Raw genomic sequence first — 19,420 nt, forward strand, 5'->3', positions numbered from 1 at the left:
GTGCCAGAAAATTCTGATTTTCAGGATTTTCCTGTACCTCTGCACTTCCTCTCACTTGTCTGCATTCCGAGGTTGTCTTCCAGGAATCCTTCCAACCTGAGCTCGACTCTCCCACACAGACTTCTCTTCCTACTTTCTTGATAGCACATCGGAGATGTTCTTTTAATTGCAGGGACCTTGCAAGGGGAAGATGACAGCTCCACTGTAATACAGGGAGTGGGATGCACACACAGAAACCTGATGTTTCTTAAGTTGAAGCAATTAAACAGACAAACTCAGTGTAGTTCCCAAGTAGATCAGTTTCCAGTGGAACTAAATGTGCACCGCGCAGATCCACTGGGTGGGGATTGCCACTGCCTTGGCTCAATGAGCGAGCCACACAGAGTAACTCACTCTGCACTACTGTGCACTACACAGCTCTCCAGTGTTTGAGTTTATGCCTAAAGAGAGTAAATGACAGCAAGCTGTGCACACAGAAAACTGGCTTCAAATACTTCTTCCATATTTACACAAACACCTCCATTCTCTTTCAAGAAAAAACAGCTATAAGGAGACTAGGATATTGGCTGCTTAATGCATGAGTTATAAAGTTAAGTAACACCATGCAGTGACGAGTACCAGAATCTTTGTATCTTGTTATTACAGAAGAAATTGCTTCATTTCAATCCCTTTCAAGTAACAAGTCCCTATATCCAAGGACAAAAAGGGCCATCGGAAATACTCTGTCAGTAAGGCAGAGTTCTCAAAAGGCTTCCTCTCTCAAGGAAAACCTAATTCAAGCTTTGCTCCAGTGGCCTTTCCACTGCACTACATTAATTCAGCCAAGTTCATCTGAGTGTCACTCAGTGTCCAAGAGCAAAGAAGGAAGCAGTGGTAGTAGAAACAATGGGCTTTATCTGAACGTATTTTTAGGGTCTAACAAACACGCAAGACATCTTGGAAGTATTTCCTGTTTACAGAGAGCTGCACTATCTATGTGCAATGATACCCTGCACATCCTGAGCTAGCCAGGCATCAGAAATATATGGAAGTCAAATGAGGCTATACTGGACAACATTCCTTGGTAGGCATATAGCATTATAGAATGGTTTGGGTTAGAAGGGACCTTCGAAGCTCATCTAGTCTAACCCCTCTGCAATGAGCAGGGACAGCTTCAACTAGATCAGGTTGCCCAGAACCACAAGTTATCCTTCGATGGAAATGATGTGATAGCAAATGTATATTAAAACGTATAAAATTTGAAATATGAAGTATAATGTAGCAGATCTTTCACAGAGACAAGAATAAAGACCTCGAATCAGGTTGTGAAATATTCACTGTGAAAAAGTGAAATTAGAAGAATCTGGACTCCAAAATTGAGAAAGCAGTTTAAGCATTTTTACAAGGAAATATCAAACCCCCTTGATCCAAACCAGAATTCCATTCTAAAACACTGGAATACTGTTGTATCTATGCATTAAACATGACCAAAGTTCCATGGAGAAAGGTCACCATTCACCAATTCATGCTCCCCCCACCCAAAACCAATGTGCTCGTTCTCAAATCAGTCGAGGCCATGTAGAACACTTCACTGCCAGGATTTATTTTAGTGGTACATGAAAAGAAACCATGTGAGTATAAAAACATTTCCAGTGGTTATAGCATCCAATGAAAGGTGTTTTAAGAAAAAATCATCAGAAATTGCATCATTACAGGTGATGGAATAGTTTGGAAAGCTACCATAGGTAACAGTAGTAACAAAAGTGCCCCTGTGTGCATAATACTGAAGAAGGAAGTACCCAGTTGTGTGCAGTGTCCTACTACCACTGAAGCAGATTCAATCACAGCTGCTGTGGGCATTCTCAGTGAAGTCCTGTGGGTCAAAGGATTAGTTTACAAAATGCAGCTTCTGTGTCCAGTGATTGAGAGAGGGTTATCAGCTCTCACATGACATTAAGGATCTTGAGTTCCTCGCTCATGTAAAGCGGCTGTATGGCTCCCCCTCTGAGCTGCTCATGAACAGCAGATGCACCCTGATTAGAAGAAACTGGATCTTGGTCCACAATAAATCACCAGCTGTGCTCTGGAGTACAAAGACCACTCTTCTCTGAGCCCTCCATACAATCTCCTTGCATGGAGCACGGTAACACAGTTCCACAAGTGAAATCGGAGAGAGTACAACTTGAGAACTGCAGAAGTCCTTTGCAATTCAGTAGGGATTTGTCTGATGCCCTCAATTGCCATAAAGTCACACATCTGACAGATCTAGTGCAAAACTAATTCTTGTAAGACCAGGGCAGATGTGAAAACCGTTTCTCCTATTGTTCCAAAGTGTAAGAGGAATGTATAGAGTGTAAACCTCAAGTTTACACAGTTTTAATCCATGCAATGAACACAGTATCCTCTGAACCTGCCCTCACTACTTACAACTGGAAACAATTCCCAACACCAAGCATTAAGGCTGAGATACCACTAACTAAAATGTACAGAGTCAAGTGTTCTTACACTCCACACTGCAACTACCTGCCCAGTTAGCCTATGTAACAGTTTCCACAGCATACAAAGACATCCAGACCTCAGAAGACTTTATACAGTGAATACTGTAAGCAAGTAACTGCAAACCAAACGTCACCTCAAGGTGTTAACTTCTGATCTCAAAAGAATCCTGTAAAAACTAAGGCTTTGAGGAAAAGAGCACAAAGGAATCCACTGGGTTCTGAAGCAATATTCCAGCGTAAGTACAACAACATCCTTTGCTTTGCTCTTCCATGTGAGCCAAACTTTCTCTCTTCCATCCATAAGCAACGGAAGAGAGTTTAGTAACTTTACGTACCACACGTGGTAGGTAGCTTGAGGTTGTGTATCTACAACATGGGAGACTCACAAGTGCTCTTTTCCAGCACTGCACTCTGAGATTCTGTGGAGTGTTGGTGTCTCTTCCAATCCTTTCCAAAGATCTCCATTTCCTCATCAAGAAACAAAACCATTTCTGAAGATAACTACCTACCTTTCAGGTTTTTAAAGGTATGTAATGTTTCTTAGTCCACCTCCACCCTCCAGTGGGAGGATACATTAAAGGTTTAAGCACCTCTAGAAAAACAGGAATTTTTCAGGTCCTATATTGCTATAAATTGTAGAGATTTACAATTTTCATAGCAGAGATGATGCCATGAGAAAGAATCTGTTCCACAGAAATTCCCCATTTACAATCACATCATCTCTGTAGCAAGAGTAGCAATGATATGGCAGGATGGTACCAGGGAAGGACTTAAATTTGACTTTATGTTTTCAAACTCACTACGACAACAAAAACCAGTTGGGGTTAAAACCATGAGCTCTGCCACTCAGTGCTTCAGGAGCTCTGCTCTGCTCACCTGGTGTCAGAAACCGTGGGATCCTGGTTATTTTACTTCTCTTAAATCAGAGGGAGAAATGTGATAAGCAAATTGCTAATTTGCTTTATAAAAAAGCAGGAAATGTGCATTTTGATAAATGTATCTCAATTTGGAAAACTGAGAATTGGAAAATCCTACAAACTGCTATCAGTAAGGCATGGAGAAATGGGATCTACCACCAAAAGAGACTTTAAACACTCCAAAGATGTTGTTTTCATGTGACCTGTTGCTACATGTGTTTCCCCAAGGGCAACCAGCTAATGTTTGAAAGGCAAATAAAACTGTAAAACCTGCTCTATCTAATAAATAACTTCTTAAATAACTTCATTTAAACTCGAGATCTGGAAATCAACAATTGAGGGGTTACAGTATAGTAACTATTGTGTCATAAATAAAATATCCTCTAAAAAAAAGAAGCAAGCCCAAAAATCTAATACAGATCACAACTTCCTTAGCTTAAATCCTTGTACTAGAAATGTCTATCATCTTAAAACATACAGCATTCAGCAGGTACTACTTCTATGGTTCTTTTCCAGTGCAAGAGAGTTACTCTCTCCATACCAATAAAAATACCTGTTTCTGCAATAAATTATCTCCTATGAGCTTACAAAGTTTCGGAACAATCCTACCTGTCTTACTTGCACTGTCTTACTCCATCTTCTGATTATAAGCTTTTATTCTTACTAAGACATAAAGAATCATCTGACTCCTGAATCGGGACCACTAAATGCCCTTTCTGCTTCAGAACTCGTCGTGTGATTCCAGATTGTCAGGTCTCTGCATCCAACTGTCGTCTTCCTGTGGCAGCTCCTTTCCTATTAATGTTCTGTTAGGCTGAATCTGGAAGAAAGACAGCAGTTAAAAATCAAATTAACACGTTCAGAAACACTGTGCTGCCCTATACTAACAATACACCATTAGAGAAAGATGTCTTACACACTTGCTAGAAACTGAGGAAATTAAAAGTGATGCATCTAAGCAGCAATTATGGAATTAGGAAAATAAAACCTGATACCACTACACTGGTATCAAAGCATTAAGTGTCACGCAAAAAGAAAGGCAGATGGTGTGTTGTATCCACATACAACTGACAGCCATCCTGCAGAGTGTGTGGCAGATATTAAGCTCAGAGAAAACAGAAATACTGGTCTCTGGGATGTTTCTCACCAATGCAGAAAGAAAAATATGAACAGCAGCACTGAGATATACCAGGAACTTTCATTACTGTATCCCCCAAGGTAATGGAGTTTCACTGAATACATAGGAAACATTTCTGTGCAAAACTACCACAGAACAGAGCACAAGGAGCAAACAGCCTGTCAGAAACTTGTCAGCATTTAAGCTAAGGTGAGTTCTCATCTTTACAGAAACTAGGGACCTAACATGACAGAGCCTGAAATTCCAATAATGAAAGCTGACAGAGAGAAACTCCTCTTATTTCACTACAACAACATATTGTTATAATAGTTACTCAGTCTTCTAGCACATCAGCAAATTCTTTCATGGGATGTTAGCCAGGACATATCCTTTTTGCAATTACTTCTGCTGCCAACACCTATGTTCAGCTGCACACGAAAAAAAAACTCACATCAACATTAAGCAAAGCTTCCCAGTACATTACCTGAAAAGGCTGGCTGACACCAACTACTGATTGCAGATTATTGCTATAAAAGCAAAGCAAGAATTCTCCTCCCACATCTGGTATTTCTGCAGCACTCATGTAAACCTGTCAACAAGAGCAAGAACAGGCAATGGGCAACTTCCACAGAGAAAGCTTACAAAAAAGCAATTTCTGCTACTCAGGACACCACAAAAGTCAGTATTTACTATTTATAAGCAAGTGTAAAGCTAAATATAAGCTAAGAAAGACGAAGACAGAAGTAAGTCATGAAGGGAATATCCCTCCCCATGTTAGTGAGCTGACTGGGTTCAGCAAGAAGAAACCTAGAGCTGTTGGAGGGGAAGGAGCAAGGCCACGAGGGCAGAAAGGAGGGAGATGAGCTGCCTCCTGGTGGCAATGTATTACATGGAAGAGCATAATGAACGTAACATTATATACTTACAACTGTAATGAAAATCACATAATAAATGTTTAGGCTACATCAAGTAACTTTAAAAGATTAAAAGAATGGCCAGTTACTTACTTCAGGGGCAAAAACCAAAATATAAAAAGACAGTAGTTTTTAATACAATGAAAAGCCACTACAGCAATAAATTCCTTTTTCATAAACTCCCTTAAGCAACATGATCCCCCCTGAGAAGGTGTGCTACACTACCTGGAAATTACTAAGAATTAGGAAGAGGGATTTTAAACAATAGTATCGCTTCCAATTTGCTTTGCCTGGGAAAGAGGATACAGAACCTGCAAAAGGGGATATGGAACAAACAGACCTTAAATACTACTCTAAGGGAAACAACATTAGAAAGAAATACCACTGGCTTACTTGTTTACCATCTTTGTTAGAAGAAATTTCATCATCTTCTACCCAAGAATAAGTAACATAGTCATTCACATGCTTGAAAGTTACCTGCAAAGAAAGACAGAAACCTGTGAAGAAGCCTGCTGAAGGAAACAAAAACCTGTTATCTGGAAAAGTCAAAGTTGTGACAGAAGACTATCAACCTCCTCCAGTCATATTCACCATCTTCATTAAAGAGCCATGAAGAGGTAACATTACCTTGAAGAGGCCAATCCAGTCCCAAGCACTGCTTGGGAATTCAGGCACTGCAGAATAGTTGATGAGAACATCGTGTTCCGCGCTCCACTCGCCCTCAGGACTCAGTGTGACCAAAGGTTCTGATACAAGAGGCTTCAACTAGACAGAAGAGAGCTTCAAGTGAGTCATGTTTGTCATGCTTTCTGTTATTCTTTTCAAGTTATTCTCTGCCACATCTGCTGTGGGACCCTGAACTGAATGGAAATAACCTGAAAGCCATTTGCTGCCTTCACTGTAATCAGAATGAAACAGAGATTGACTTAAACCCAGCTTCTGTAAGGCAACACTGAGTAAAAGCAACGTTTTCTTAAGGACGTAAGTGGGAAAGCACCTCAAGCCCAAACGTTCCTGTAACAGGTTTGTGATCGCTGATGCCATAGCTCATGTGACTGATATAATTATTCAAAGTAACAGAAATTGTCTGCTGCTCCTCAGAGAATTCGCTGCCTTTCGGTGCATGCTGGCAGAGGTTCTTCACTCTCCAAAGGATTCTGTCTGTCCACGCTGGCTTTCTTTTCTTCTCACTGCAAGAGTGTAAGGTAAAGGCAAAATGAGAAGTGAAAAACAGCTGCCAAAAGCTAAAAATACTGAGACAGATCTACTCAAAAGTTGAAAGATTGTCAGATGTATATTAATAAGAGAAGGGAATCACATCCAGGCTTCATTTTACAGCTCTGTTCGATATACTTTACAAGCAAGGTTTCCTCAATTTGAACTCAACTCCTTTTACCACAGATAAGTTGTACAGGTTTCTGAAAGAGGAGTAAAATGAAGGGGAGAAGGGAATTTCAGTGGGTTAGTCGGCTTCATACAGGAAATGATACTTTCTCCTAAACCACTCCACAAAACCATGCAAGAACACTGAGATAATGCAGCAACTGCCCCAAGCTTCAAATGCAGTTATTAGAGCAAAGAGGCATAACCTTATGGAGGATGTGGGAAGAGTGTGAATGATGTTCAAAATTACTCAAAACATTAGAGAACAAGGTTCTTATAACAACAAAAACCAGGCAAACTCAGGTTGCTTGAACTAATCACTGCTGTATTTCAAATTCCTCTACATTGTACTAGCCTGCATTTCAAGTTTGTAAGCTACTGCTGTCCCATCATAAAAGAAGAATTCTATCATCAAGACAGTTGTGCCTGCAGCCTGCAAGTGTGCTACACATCAAACTGTAATTGTAACTCAGAGTTTCCTTTTATACCATAACAACAGAAGACATGAGCCTTTCCTGGGTCTTTCTGTAGTGGGAGGAAGACTTAATAGCAACTCTCTGTATGGACGTATCACTTCAAATTGAAATGGAGAAAAGATCATACCCTATGGAAGAGCAATTAGAATGGATGGGATTGAATTATAGAAGTTAATGATCAGGATGTGTAAGGAAAACTGTCAGTTTATTATCTATCAGAATCACCATAATCTGGAAATGCCATTTAGCTCTTTTTGGTTTACCCCTTCCCATATCAAGTCTGACTCACCTTTAAGAAGGTGGAAGGATTTTAAATGACTAAAGGGCCATATCCCACTTACTGCAGGAATTCTATAAACCGACAGAAATCTTTGAGCTGCCAGATGTCTGCTCTGCTGTGCAAGAAAATACCAAACCAACAGCTTAAGCTAATACACTCACTGTTTTAGAGAAGAAAAGGTGTAATAGATGGGAAACAAACCCTCAAAATCCACGCTGAAGATAACAAAATGCTGTGTGCTTCATACAATGCACACTTTTTAAGGAGCTCGCCTTGACACCTACTGAGCACCCCCATCCAACCTGCTTGAAGAACAGTAGAATGCACACAGTATGCACAAGCATGTTTTTTGTTCTTTAACTGAGCCAATACAGGCTATGGCTCTAGGAATCATCCTTAGAATGTTTAGGTTTGGATTATTATAAGTATTTTGTGTTAACTGGATTTACTGCTGGTTCCATTATATCTCTTCACACTCAATTACAGTGTAAAATGTCTTTGGATCCAAATGAATAAGCTTCCAATGTTAAGTGCAACAGCAGAGGAGATAACACTGCAGCTTCCAGACAGGTTCAGAACATCCCTGAAGAAAATCAGCTGTCATCTGATTTTCAAATATTTCACAAAAATCAAATCAAAAGCTCAGGAAGGAGCATTGCTTTGATTTTGAAATATTTACTGATCTATGAAATCCAGAAAGTTCTCTTCTTACTTAAACCAAAAGAGGGACTTCTGCTCTCTGGAAGTAAAGAAAAAGATCAGTACAAACCCCCTGTTTGGACAGGAACTTATCCTTCTGTTGAAACATAAAGACTAATACTTTACAACAGATTTTAGTGTCAGAGAAAAACTTTGGAAACTTAACCAGCTTTCAACTTAAAATAATTTATAAAGACATATTTACATTAACTTGTTGTCAAATGAAATGCTTAAACGAAAATTGCAGCCAGTTCTCTCTTCCCCTTGCTCATTTCTGACACCAGTGGGCACTTTTAGTATTAACAAGCAAAAAAGAAGTGGCTTAAACAAACACTGGTTTATTCTATTAATCCAGTCTTTCCAAAAAGAAAGCTGGGTTGTTTCACCACTTCCCTCATGCAACCAGCAGACTCAGGCTTCTTCAGCCAGAAATACTCATTTCTTCTGATGTGGCACTGAATGAGCCTAACAGAACTGCTTCATAGCCCCAGTTAACCAGTACACTCATTACTAAAGTGGTATTTGGCCAAGCACCACATTCACTCTAATATTCCATGTCTAAACTCATCTGCTATGCTTTTACCTTGTGTCATATACATCCGAATAAAGGTCAAACTTGTAGGTGGGTTTAAAGTGCAGAGGACCCTCTATGAATTCCTGAAGAAACGCTTCCTTCTTTTTAGCCATATTTAACTGCAGAAAGAAAAAGTAACTTTAAAAGATCATGTTTAAAATCAGAGCTTAATGGGCAACTGGGAACGGAGATGAGAAAACGTCTTCCAAGAATCCAATACGCCAGTCAATATAATATAGATGGAAAGGTAAATTCAGAATTGCCTCTTTGCTACTGCCAGAACTCCTGACATGATCTCTTTAAAAGTTTGGTAGCAGTTCTATTCAAAACAAATTCCAGAATAAGCTTCTCTTAAAAATAATTCTTTGGAGAAGTAAAAAAAGGAGAAGATGTTAAGGTGAGGAACAAATCACAAGCCATGACGTTCAAAGAACACTTCAAACACAAGCATTGTAAACAAGTAGGAAACTAAAGAAAAGCAGAAATGGACTGCAACTGATTGGGGGTTATGCCTGAGAAGGGAGAGAGGGAACAGCCAGATCTGTTCCACCTCATGTGTACTCTGAACTTGTGTTCTTTAATGGAAATTAGAAACTCCAGAGGTAATGTTAACTACAGTGTTTGTGTGCATTAAAAACAAACCAAACCAATCCCCCAAACACATTAAGACATCGTACCTGGTCCTTTTCCCAGAGCAGATTGTAACGCTTGTTGTTTATTGATTCCCGGACAAAGTGTATGCCATAATCCGCGATCCGGAAGTTCAGATCTCCAAACCAGAAGAGAACACTTAAAAGAAAGGCAAAAACCCACGGAAGATTTATAGGAACCCATTAGCAGGAGAGAAGAATTCAATACAATATGTGCCATTACTCTAATTAGGTGCTCTAATCACTTACACTACTCAATCTACAGCTTAAACAACAAACATTAAGGAGCTACAGATAAACTCACACAGTGATCACCTGCTGCTAAACAAAAACTTAAGGGAATTGAAATACAAAATAGATCACTTGATTCTTGCTGCTTGCTCATTACTGCCTGAAAATTAACTTCTCCTAATGACTTACATCTCCACCAGAGCTAGAATTAAGTTTTAACGGTAGGTAAAGTCATTCACAAAACTCTCAACCTTTGCAGCAGTTGGTTATGTTAATGCACTAACTCAAGAGCTCTGGTTTAGTGCCTTGGGAAAGCAGGGATACATCTTGGGTGTTCTATAGTTGTTAGGAAAAAAAATTACTCCAAAGCACTGGAGTGTATTATCAGCAATGTTGCAAACAACAGGAAAGCTGTTTTTTCAATTTTTTTGAAAAGAATGCAGGAAGATAAACATTTCATAGCAAGCTTTAGGATTTTTGGTATAAATGGGCTTTAGCTTCTGAAGCTCTCTAGCACAAGACATGTGCAGTACATAACCAACAGATTTAATGCAATTCAAGACTGGAAGAGAACAGTCTTGCAAAATAGACCTCCACCTTTCAGGTTACCTTTTCCACACAGGATTCAGGGTCAAGGCTGAAAAGACATTCAAACCAAAAATGATGGATGAAAACTCCAAACTCCTCAGTGCACGAGTTTACCCTAGAACAGATAAAACCACTACAGCCAGAAGAGGGTCTGAACAACTCACTCATGTTCCAAGGCACTTGGAATATTCTCTCCTTCAAACTGCATTTCCAGAATTTTCTCAAAGTCATCCAGCCGCTGCTCTGTGTTCTCCATGTGAGCTGGCAAGTGGCAGTTCATGAAACAAACTGTGTGACCATAGAGGGACATGCGAATGGTGACTCCTCCTTTGTTGCCCTGGCATGGAAGATGAACAATGTTCTCTGAAACTACAGTCAATACCTGCAAGCATAGCTATTACCACCACCTATACGTCTTTCAGTCTTGCTACTTAGATTTAAATGAATTGAATCTCTTCCTACACAAGCTGCATATCAGTTATTAAGTTGGTAAAATTATGATCTGTCATGTGCACTTGCACACAAGCTTCAAACAAGTGAATCTCACTGCTGAACAGTATTCACTTTCAAGTAACCCACCTATCCTCCTTCCCACCATGAAACCATGCAGAGGCACACACCACATAATGAACCAGGTAATCAAGTCTCAGACACTTCCTCACCCAGTATCCATAGAGGCCTGTGCGTGTGAACTGGGTATGAAGGTCCCGTATGAAAGGCAGGTGGACGTGCTTCACAAAGATCAGAAGTAGCAATCCCTGCATGCGAACGGAGGAGAGCTGGAAGAGACACAAAAGAGGGACTGGTCACTTCCAGGGAGGTATTTGGAATTCCTTGGATTAGTTCATAAGAGCTTTTAGGTGCAGAATGCCATAGCAGAAGTTATGCAATTCCCTCACCAAACCTGGCTTCAGCACTGTGCTGTGAGAACACATCCTTATGGTACACTTGCTTATAAATGGTCCTGATGAATCTCTCAACTAATCAGTTGAGAGAGTAATTAGTTGCAACATTATGTTACAAATCTGAAGTGGACCTCAAAACACATGTATTTGCCCAAACATCTTTAAGAACCTTTCTTCTGCCTCACCAATCTTCTGTTTCTATCGTTCTGTCTGTCCAGGAAGAACCAAATCCTTGGTTTTTCATCTATAATAAATGGAACACCTACAAGTCCTCCAACAGCTTCTTTGAATTGAAACATCCTTCAGCAGAAAAATCATCATTCTAAATGCCATTAAAATGCCTAAAAAGCACAGCATTTAATTCTGGGCATTAGCAAAACCCATAAGCTACAAATAGCAGTAACTCCTGCCTGCAATGCCTGTAAAAGCTGATTTACCAAACAGTTCCAAAGATGTTTAAGTTTTAAGATACTGTTTGGGTTTTTTGTGGTTTGGGGTGTTTTTGTAGTGTGAGTGGAAATAGTCTAAACAATCTTGCTCTTCATTAAAAATGTATGAACTTTACAATGGTCCTGGCATGAAAGACAAAATTCATTTTAAGTGTTTGTTTTAATGATAATGATTCAGTTTCAAATACAGACACTGAAATAGATTAATTGTAGTTCAGTTTTATGCTGGATGAACTTAGAGAAAGACTACATTAGGATAAAAGCTGATTAAGAATAACACTGTCTATGCAAACGCTGGAAGTACAGAAACTCAGCCCCAATTTAAAACAGAATTCCTCCTTTCTTTGCCGCCACATCTACGCAATTAAATGGGTTCAGAATCTGTGTTAATATTTTCCTTGAACCCAACAAAATACTAAGCAGTATATTGAAATGATGGATCACAGTTACTAGGTAATGCACAAATATTTGTGTCTGTTCAGACATTTGGAGCAACCAGTATTCTCCTTTCCATAATCATGCTCAGGAGATACCAAGATCTTTCAGTTCCTTTATTTGCTACGTTTCATTCTGCTGTGGGCCAGGCCTCACATATTTCTCAAGATTCATATGAAGCCTCTTTTCTCTGTAGGTCTTGAACATCCAAACACAATGGATCCCTCCTCTGCTGGAACCAGGGCTCTTCCCACCAATACTTAGTGCCAAATTAAGCAAAGAGCTTCCACAGAGGGGACATGATTCTGTTTATGGGGAAAGAACTGACTGACCAGCCAACACAGCACTCTGAAAACAGACCCTGTTTTGAAGGGGCAGAATGCCCCAAGGATGACACCCTCTACACCCAACCTTGTCACAGGTCAGCAAAGAGTGGGTAACTGCTCCTCTCCTCCTCTGCCAGCTTCCCAGACAAGTCCTAGCAGAAGCTCTCCTCACTGCCTGTGTTGATTCTGACCTGGCCTGACAGTTGCCTTATTGTGAAGAGATGATCAAGTCCTCCTGAAAACCGTTAGGTGGCAGCATCCTTTCATCAGTGTGTCCAAAGGACCACATTTCTAAATCGGAATTCAGAATCAACCATGCATTCCACGAGGAATTCTCCTCAATTGCCTGTACACAGGGCCTGAATGTCAGCCCACAGCCAGATTTTGACTGTTTATCAGCGATGCCTTACACCAGAATGAACAATGGTTTTTTCTTTCTTTTTATAAATCCCAATGGGTCCTTTGTTTTGTTTAATTACAGTTAAAAGAATGGCACAACTACTCAGTCTGATTGGCATGCAGTCCATAATACAGTAATACAGTCATCTCAGCAAAATCACCCCGAAATACAGCTTTAGGAAACCAATATAACATTCAAAAGGTTTTAATATCTCTATATTAGAGAAATTCAGGATATCCTCCTATGTTTATTGTTTGCATTATTAAAATAGCCACTACACTAGCTGATCCCATGCCTCAGATACTACCAAAAATCTTGTCATTTAAACCACCAGAGTGCTGCTGAGTGTAAGGTTACATCATATTTCATTTTAAATCATCTTCATTACTCTGTTCCTCGAGAATGTATTTATATTATGACAGGGGTATTTTTCTATTCATCACAGGTTCTGCAGTACTTCACATGCTGTTGCCAGTGTATCTGAGCAACGTCCTGCTGCTTGTCAGCTGAGCTGCAAAAGCACCAAAATTGCCCAACTGTTCCAAATGAGAACTAAAAATCCATGTCTAATTGTTACTGCTAAAATTAAGGTCACTAGTATTAGTAGAGAAAAATTAAACTGCCTTTATCAACAAACCAAGACAAAACAAGTGTGATGAAGAATCACTTCTAACACATGTGCACCATGGAAGTGATTGACACCTGCAAAAAACACCATCAACTTATCTTTTATGGAGAGCTTGACAGGAAAACACATCTATATGGAGCTGGGGAAGACATTTTCCTTCACTGCTGTGACACTTAAGAGATGGCAACAATTACCTTGATATATCCCAACGGAGACAATACAGTCATGAGGAAAATGCTCCACGGATCATCAAATGCCAAGTCAGACAGGAAATTTGTGATTTTTGAGTTTACCTCCTGTAAGCTGAAGACATCAAGATTACTCATGCTGTATCACTTGGTTTTGACAGCATTAATACAGCCTTTCCAGAACACAGACCACAGCATCCTAACAGGGCTCACATAACTCTTATAACAGCATAACTCAGAAATGTCTTGCTGTTCAGTTTCTGACAAGCAGTTTAACCCATCCACAATCTAACACATCTAACACTGAGAAAAGGCAAGTTAAAGCAGCTTATATACAGCTGAAAACAGAGTTTAAGGCAATGCTAGACTCAAAAGATGTTATCATAAATAACCTGACTGCCAGGTTCCAAAATCTCAAGAGAGTTTGTAAAGCAGGATGGCAACTTGTGCCTAATAAACTTGAACTAATATGTTTTAAACATGCTGAATTTTGGACAACTTTCATATCAAAATGAATATGCCTTCACATGCCAACAAAGAAAACAGCAGCCAAAGACTGTGTTTGGAAAAGAAGGTATTCTATATTTTGTCACAGAACAGCAGCACAAAGGAAAAGCTCTTCTTGCTATAAATCATCTCTGTTCTAAGTCACTAACTCTACTCTTCACCTTCTGTTAGCAGTAATGTCAAACTGTCTCCCAGACAGCGATTCACATTGCACAGTCACCCCAAAGCACACATAAAGCTGTTTGAAATTGAGCAATATTGCAATAAACTTACAAAGCAAGTTCTTTAATATATGCAAATATAAATATACACTTACCCTATAACATACATATCCATAGTTGTGCCCAGTGAATCGAGCTGAAGTAAACTACTGACATCAGGAGGTGGAGAAGCTGTACCCACATTCCAGGTAACTAAGTGTAGTCTACAAAGAAAAATCACATAAAACCAATGCTAAAACTAAACCCTAAGGGCATCTAATTTCCTCACAGAGCATCTAGCTACAGAAACAACAACTTCTGTCGCTTTTGAACAGTCAGAAATTTATTTAATAGCTAGCACCACAAACCCCAGTAGAGGGAACAAAACCTGAATTCCTGCCATTTATCCTTCAGCTTTTTCCCCCAGATAAGGAAAGCTTCATCCAGAGTGCGGGACACTTCTTCATTAATTTCATCATCCGAGCTGATGTCCTCTACACAAGCCATAAGCTGGGCTACTCGTTGTCGGAGCTGCAAACGGCCACTGGACCCTGTGCTGCTGAAACTGGCGGACCGGCTGCGGACGTGGTGCAGGCTCTCCAAATCGGATAGGGACAGAGCTGCTGAATCTTGACATGCATCTTCACTGCTGGGGGATGCCATGTGCTCCAAAAGTAACTACACTCTGAAGGACCAGCTCCTTAAAATCCTAAGTATATAAGAAGTAGATAGCCCAGGGTCTTCCGGATCAAGTCTGCACTCGTGTGAGATGCTTTTAAAGCAACGGGACAAGTGTAGATGCAGCAAGGCTGGAAAAGCCTGCAGCGTTACCACTACACTCACTGGATTGGTACAAAAACAGCAATCACGTCCTGCCTCACACAGGGAATTGTTTCTTCGTAATAGATTTAAGGTGGTTAATTCTATAAGCTCAAGATTTAAAAGAATTTATTGCTGATTTGAATCAATCATGTGCCTCCAGCTGCAGACTACCAGAAATATAATCTCCAGCTCCCAAACACGCAAACACACAGTTCTGACCAACACCAAGCAGAGCTGCTGCTCCCCTCCAGCACTGTCAGAAGCATTCATGTGTTCTCTGACTTGCTGTTTCTTCATAAGATGGTAATTTCAACATCAGAGCTTCTAAAAAGGGGATTCACTTTACAGTCAGTCTTGTTACAGGTCAGACAGACTTAAAAGACAATAAGCTGTTAATTTCCCATCCATCTTAAGGTCCTATATTATCAGTGAATAGTTAGCTATTAAATGATAGTTAAATAATGAATCTCATCAATACATCCACTGTTACGGACATGTTTTTATCCCACAGCCTGCTCAAGGTGACACAATGGAAAATGACCTTGCACACCAGCCTAAAGCGATCCATCATTTCTCTCACCAATTGATTCTCTTTGTAAGACTACACTGAAGTCAGCCAAAAGTTCTCCTAAAACACATTTCTAGGGGGAAAAAAGGAAGGAAAAGGTATTTATGCTGCAAATTTAGTTCGGCCAGAGATGTGTATCACTTGGGAACACCACACTTACTATTTCTGTAAAGGCAATAACCTGATTAAACAAAACTGAAATAATATTGAGGTTATCACTTATTACTGACAGAAATCGTATTCCTCAAAGCATCCAGTATCCACACTGCTATGAACAGGGGGAAACTGCAGCAACAGAGTTTATACCAAAGGTTTAACTGGTACAAATGTCAAGAACATCCCTAACAGTTCTGTTTCACTGGAGGTTATAATGTCTGCAGGAAAGACTGAACCATGAGGGAGCCCTGGGTGACACGGCTTAGTGTGAGGTATCCCTGCCCACGGCAGACGGGTGGAACTGGATGATCTTCAGGTCCTTTCCAACCCAAACCATGAATATCCATGCAAAGCAAAGCAAATAACCTGCAGCATTATGCAATCCCAAAGGTCTGCTGATGCTTCACCAGGCCACAGCATTACTGCCCATGGTAAGGAGGGAACATCAACAACACCAGGTTTCACTGGTGCCACAAGAGCAGCCTTTACCAAAGGGAAAAGGCTCAACCTCTTCCAGAAGCTTTCCCTACCACCAGAACCCAGGCTCGGGTATGCTCTCCACCAACACATTCCTAAATACAAGCGAACTGCTGTTTCGTGTCACTGATTCCTGACGTGATTCAATAGTTAAGAATCTTTTAGGGTCCCCGTGTTAATAATAATGCATTAAGGTGAATTTTAATCTCTTTGAGCAAATGTTCGTACTGTTTGGTGTTCTATTTTCCCAATACAGACATTATCCTTTACAGAGCCAAGCTCACGGTGTGGACACCACACAACCCACCACCTCAGCAGATGAAACTTATCACCTCAGGAGGCGCCACGAGAAGACACAACGTAAAATCAATAGCCAAAGAGTTATCCGAGCCCCTTTCTCCTCACAAAACCCACACATTTGAGACAGCGGCTAAATTAAATCGCATTAATGCCCTCATTAAACCTAAGTAGGGCTCTGGCAAGTCCCTAGGACCCAAACAATACTCAGTAAGCCTCCCAGTCCCGACGCTTTCAAACCAGATCAGCTTTTCTTTACTCCAGATGACTATGTAACACCGCCAATTAGCGAAACTCCTTCTTAATGAGCAAAAACACAGGTTTCGCTAATTCCGACCTAACTGCGTAACGATTTAGCGACTTTTCCCCCCCGTACTCACCCAAGCTCCCCTCCCACCGACCCCTCGGCTCACCTCAGCTCCCTCACGGCAGCGCGGTGCTCCGGTTCCATGCCCATGGACCCGGCCGGGAGGCGCTGGGAAGGGGACACCGGGCGCCCCGGCCTCCGCTCTCCCGGCCCGGCCCGCGGCCTCCTGGCTCCCCTCAGAGAGGCCACGCCCACGGCCGGCACCGCCCCGCGCCGATTGGCCCTCGTGACAAGGGCGGGACGGCGGAAGGGCGGTGGCGCCCCCAAGCGTGTGGGAGGACTCTGGAGGGTTTCGCGTACCGCCCCCCCCATCAGCACCCAAAACAAAGGAGAAGGAGGCGTAAAAAGCTCTGTCTAGTATTTTATTAGATTTCGTTTCCAATATGCCTGTATTGGAAGATTTAGGAGACAAAAAAAGGCACAAACTCACATTTAAAGAAACAACGAGATAACCTAACCCATCCTACAAAGTGTGTGTTGCCAAAGGAAAGAGCACGATGATGGATGAACCCAGCAGAACGGGGCAGTGGGGATGGACAAACCAGCCCGAGGCGAGGTACCAGGCTCCGGACCCCCAGTGTGGAGCAGAGAGGGGGTCCCCAACCAACCATCACCCTACAATGGACCAACAGCCCAGCAACAACCCCTCATGGAGCTGGCAGATTGAGGGGTTCCTGCTGAAGCTGATGAAAGACACTCACCACGCATCGAGGTGGGAAGGTCGTGATAGGATTTGTCTATCCCGAGGCTGAGGGATGCTTCCACTTTGGATTAAACTGGAAGGACAGAAAGCAAAAGGGCAGGGAAAGGTGGAAATATCCAAGCTGGAGTTCCTGCTTCTTGTTTTTCTCCCATTTTTCCCCACTAATCAGGAAAGCTTTGTGTAAAAGCTCTCACTCTGAAATCAGAGGATCAGAAAAGGATTGCAGGGTGGAATGTTACAATCTGCTTCCACTGCGATTAGTGTCACCGGCTCGAAAGCCTCTTGGATAACAGGAACTGAAAGAACAAGCGTGCTGTGTCGTATTCCCAGGTTGTCCTCAAGTGTAAGGATCCCTCGAGACGTAACAGACAAACAGGAACAGAAGTCAGTGCATGAATTCTCTGTTAAAATACTCGCAACTCAAAGAACTACAACTGGGGCCTACTTCTGCAACAGCGAGAGGAGATGCCACGAAACCATCCTGGTCCCAAAGAGCCTCACGGATTAAAATGCGGTTTAAGTATTCTACATGAAATCTGTTTTATTTGTGCCTGGTGAGAGCGCTTAAAAACCCCTCAGAGCCCACCCCTGCCCCACAAAGCCACCTGAGGTCACTGAGAGGAGCCTGCCAGAGTTACTGGTACAATTCAGAGCTTATTGCACTTTGACATGAGTAAGGCAAACAGAACAAACTAAAAGTAAAGGGATAAACTGCCCCCTCCCCCAGGAACCAAGCACCATCCTCTCCCCTCCAGAGCACGCCTCGTCTTCCCTCGCTCCAAAACCACTTCGGATCCCTCACTGGGATCATGTCAGGATCTCCTGCTCGCAGGAATGTGAAGGGCTGAAGGAGTCAACGCCACAAAGATGCCTCAAAGGCGGTGACAGAGCCACGACTGTGCTTGGCATTGAGTATTTCATGTTAGCGCCGCCAAAGACAGAAGTGGAACGTAAAGTGATTGCTACTAGGAAAACAAAGGATAAATCAAACATTGGGCCTTAGGCATAAGCAAGGAAATTGGGTTTTCTTCTCAAATGTATTTAATAAAGCAGCATTTCTTTGATTCTGTTCTGCTTATTTGATTGTCTAAAGCTGATATCAACATAAAGGATAGTTACAGCAAGTATTGGAAGTTCATTAAATAACCAGAGCTCTTTATGTTAACAGTGTCCTTTGTGATTTATAATAACCAACAGATATCCTAGAAAACAACTGCAGGTCTTTAAAAGCTGCTCTTTTTTATAGTAAGAAAGGAGATATTTTAGTCAGTCTTACAATGGGAAGAATATTATTGCTGAGCAGAACCACCAACCCAGGCATCTGGATGGACTCAGATACCAAGACTTTACTTGTACCCCAGCTTTTGCTACACCCCAACTTGTCTAGGAAATCACATCATTATTATTATGGAGCCAAAATCATTTAGCAACATGTGCCAAGCAACTTTCCATAATGACTATGTAGAAGTGACACACGCAGCTGAAGGACAACAGAGCAACAGAGGCCAAAGGGACCACGTGCCCCTAAAGTGGAACACAAAAGTTAAGTGCTGAAGGCCCAAGCGCGGGGATGCTGCACGCAGCTTCTGCACAGCCTTTAATTCATGTGTGCTAAGACAGAACCAGGTAATGCCGTGCAGAAGCCACGGATCACAATTCATCACAGACCAAGAACTATATCTGGCT

At 41.4% G+C, this 19,420-nt stretch overlaps 1 protein-coding gene across 6 annotated transcripts; it reads right to left on the reverse strand.

Annotated features, from left to right (window-relative positions):
- Positions 1 to 1,558: 1,558 nt before the first annotated feature.
- INPP5K (inositol polyphosphate-5-phosphatase K) lies at positions 1,559 to 19,153 on the reverse strand. Of its 6 annotated transcripts, none has more exons than XM_061470024.1 (14): positions 17,078 to 17,210; positions 14,733 to 15,053; positions 14,461 to 14,568; positions 13,644 to 13,752; positions 10,969 to 11,085; positions 10,471 to 10,643; positions 9,515 to 9,626; positions 8,847 to 8,956; positions 8,277 to 8,303; positions 6,423 to 6,615; positions 6,053 to 6,190; positions 5,827 to 5,902; positions 4,996 to 5,100; positions 1,559 to 4,214 (listed from the first exon to the last, which is right to left on the reverse strand). In XM_061470024.1, exons 2-13 carry the CDS (start codon positions 15,005 to 15,007, stop codon positions 5,039 to 5,041), a joined length of 1,500 nt encoding a protein of 499 aa, XP_061326008.1. In that variant the 5' UTR covers positions 15,008 to 15,053; positions 17,078 to 17,210; the 3' UTR covers positions 1,559 to 4,214; positions 4,996 to 5,038. The 6 variants fall into 6 exon arrangements, with proteins under 6 accessions (XP_061326008.1, XP_061326004.1, XP_061326005.1 ...); XM_061470020.1 differs by having other exon boundaries at positions 5,819 to 5,902; XM_061470021.1 differs by lacking the exon at positions 14,733 to 15,053 and having other exon boundaries at positions 5,819 to 5,902; positions 17,078 to 19,153.
- Between the last annotated feature and the right edge of the window lie 267 nt (positions 19,154 to 19,420).

Source organism: Pezoporus flaviventris, unplaced genomic scaffold, assembly GCF_033815535.1.
Source record: "Pezoporus flaviventris isolate CSIRO_AGI_PZ_B2104156 unplaced genomic scaffold, CSIRO_AGI_Pfla_v1 ptg000063l, whole genome shotgun sequence".
Lineage (NCBI taxonomy): Eukaryota > Metazoa > Chordata > Aves > Psittaciformes > Psittacidae > Pezoporus > Pezoporus flaviventris.

Bases quoted from the DNA above. Each gene is read 5' to 3' on its own strand.
- INPP5K (XM_061470020.1), bottom strand. From the start codon at position 15,007: ATGGCATCCCCCAGCAGTGAAGATGCATGTCAAGATTCAGCAGCTCTG. The intron at 13,753-14,460 runs GTAAGTGTATAT...TGATGTCTTCAG, and splicing joins ATGGATATGTATGTTATAGG to CTTACAGGAGGTAAACTCAA. The intron at 8,304-8,846 runs GTAAAAGCATAG...CTTTACTTCCAG, and splicing joins TCGGATGTATATGACACAAG to AGAGCAGAAGTCCCTCTTTT.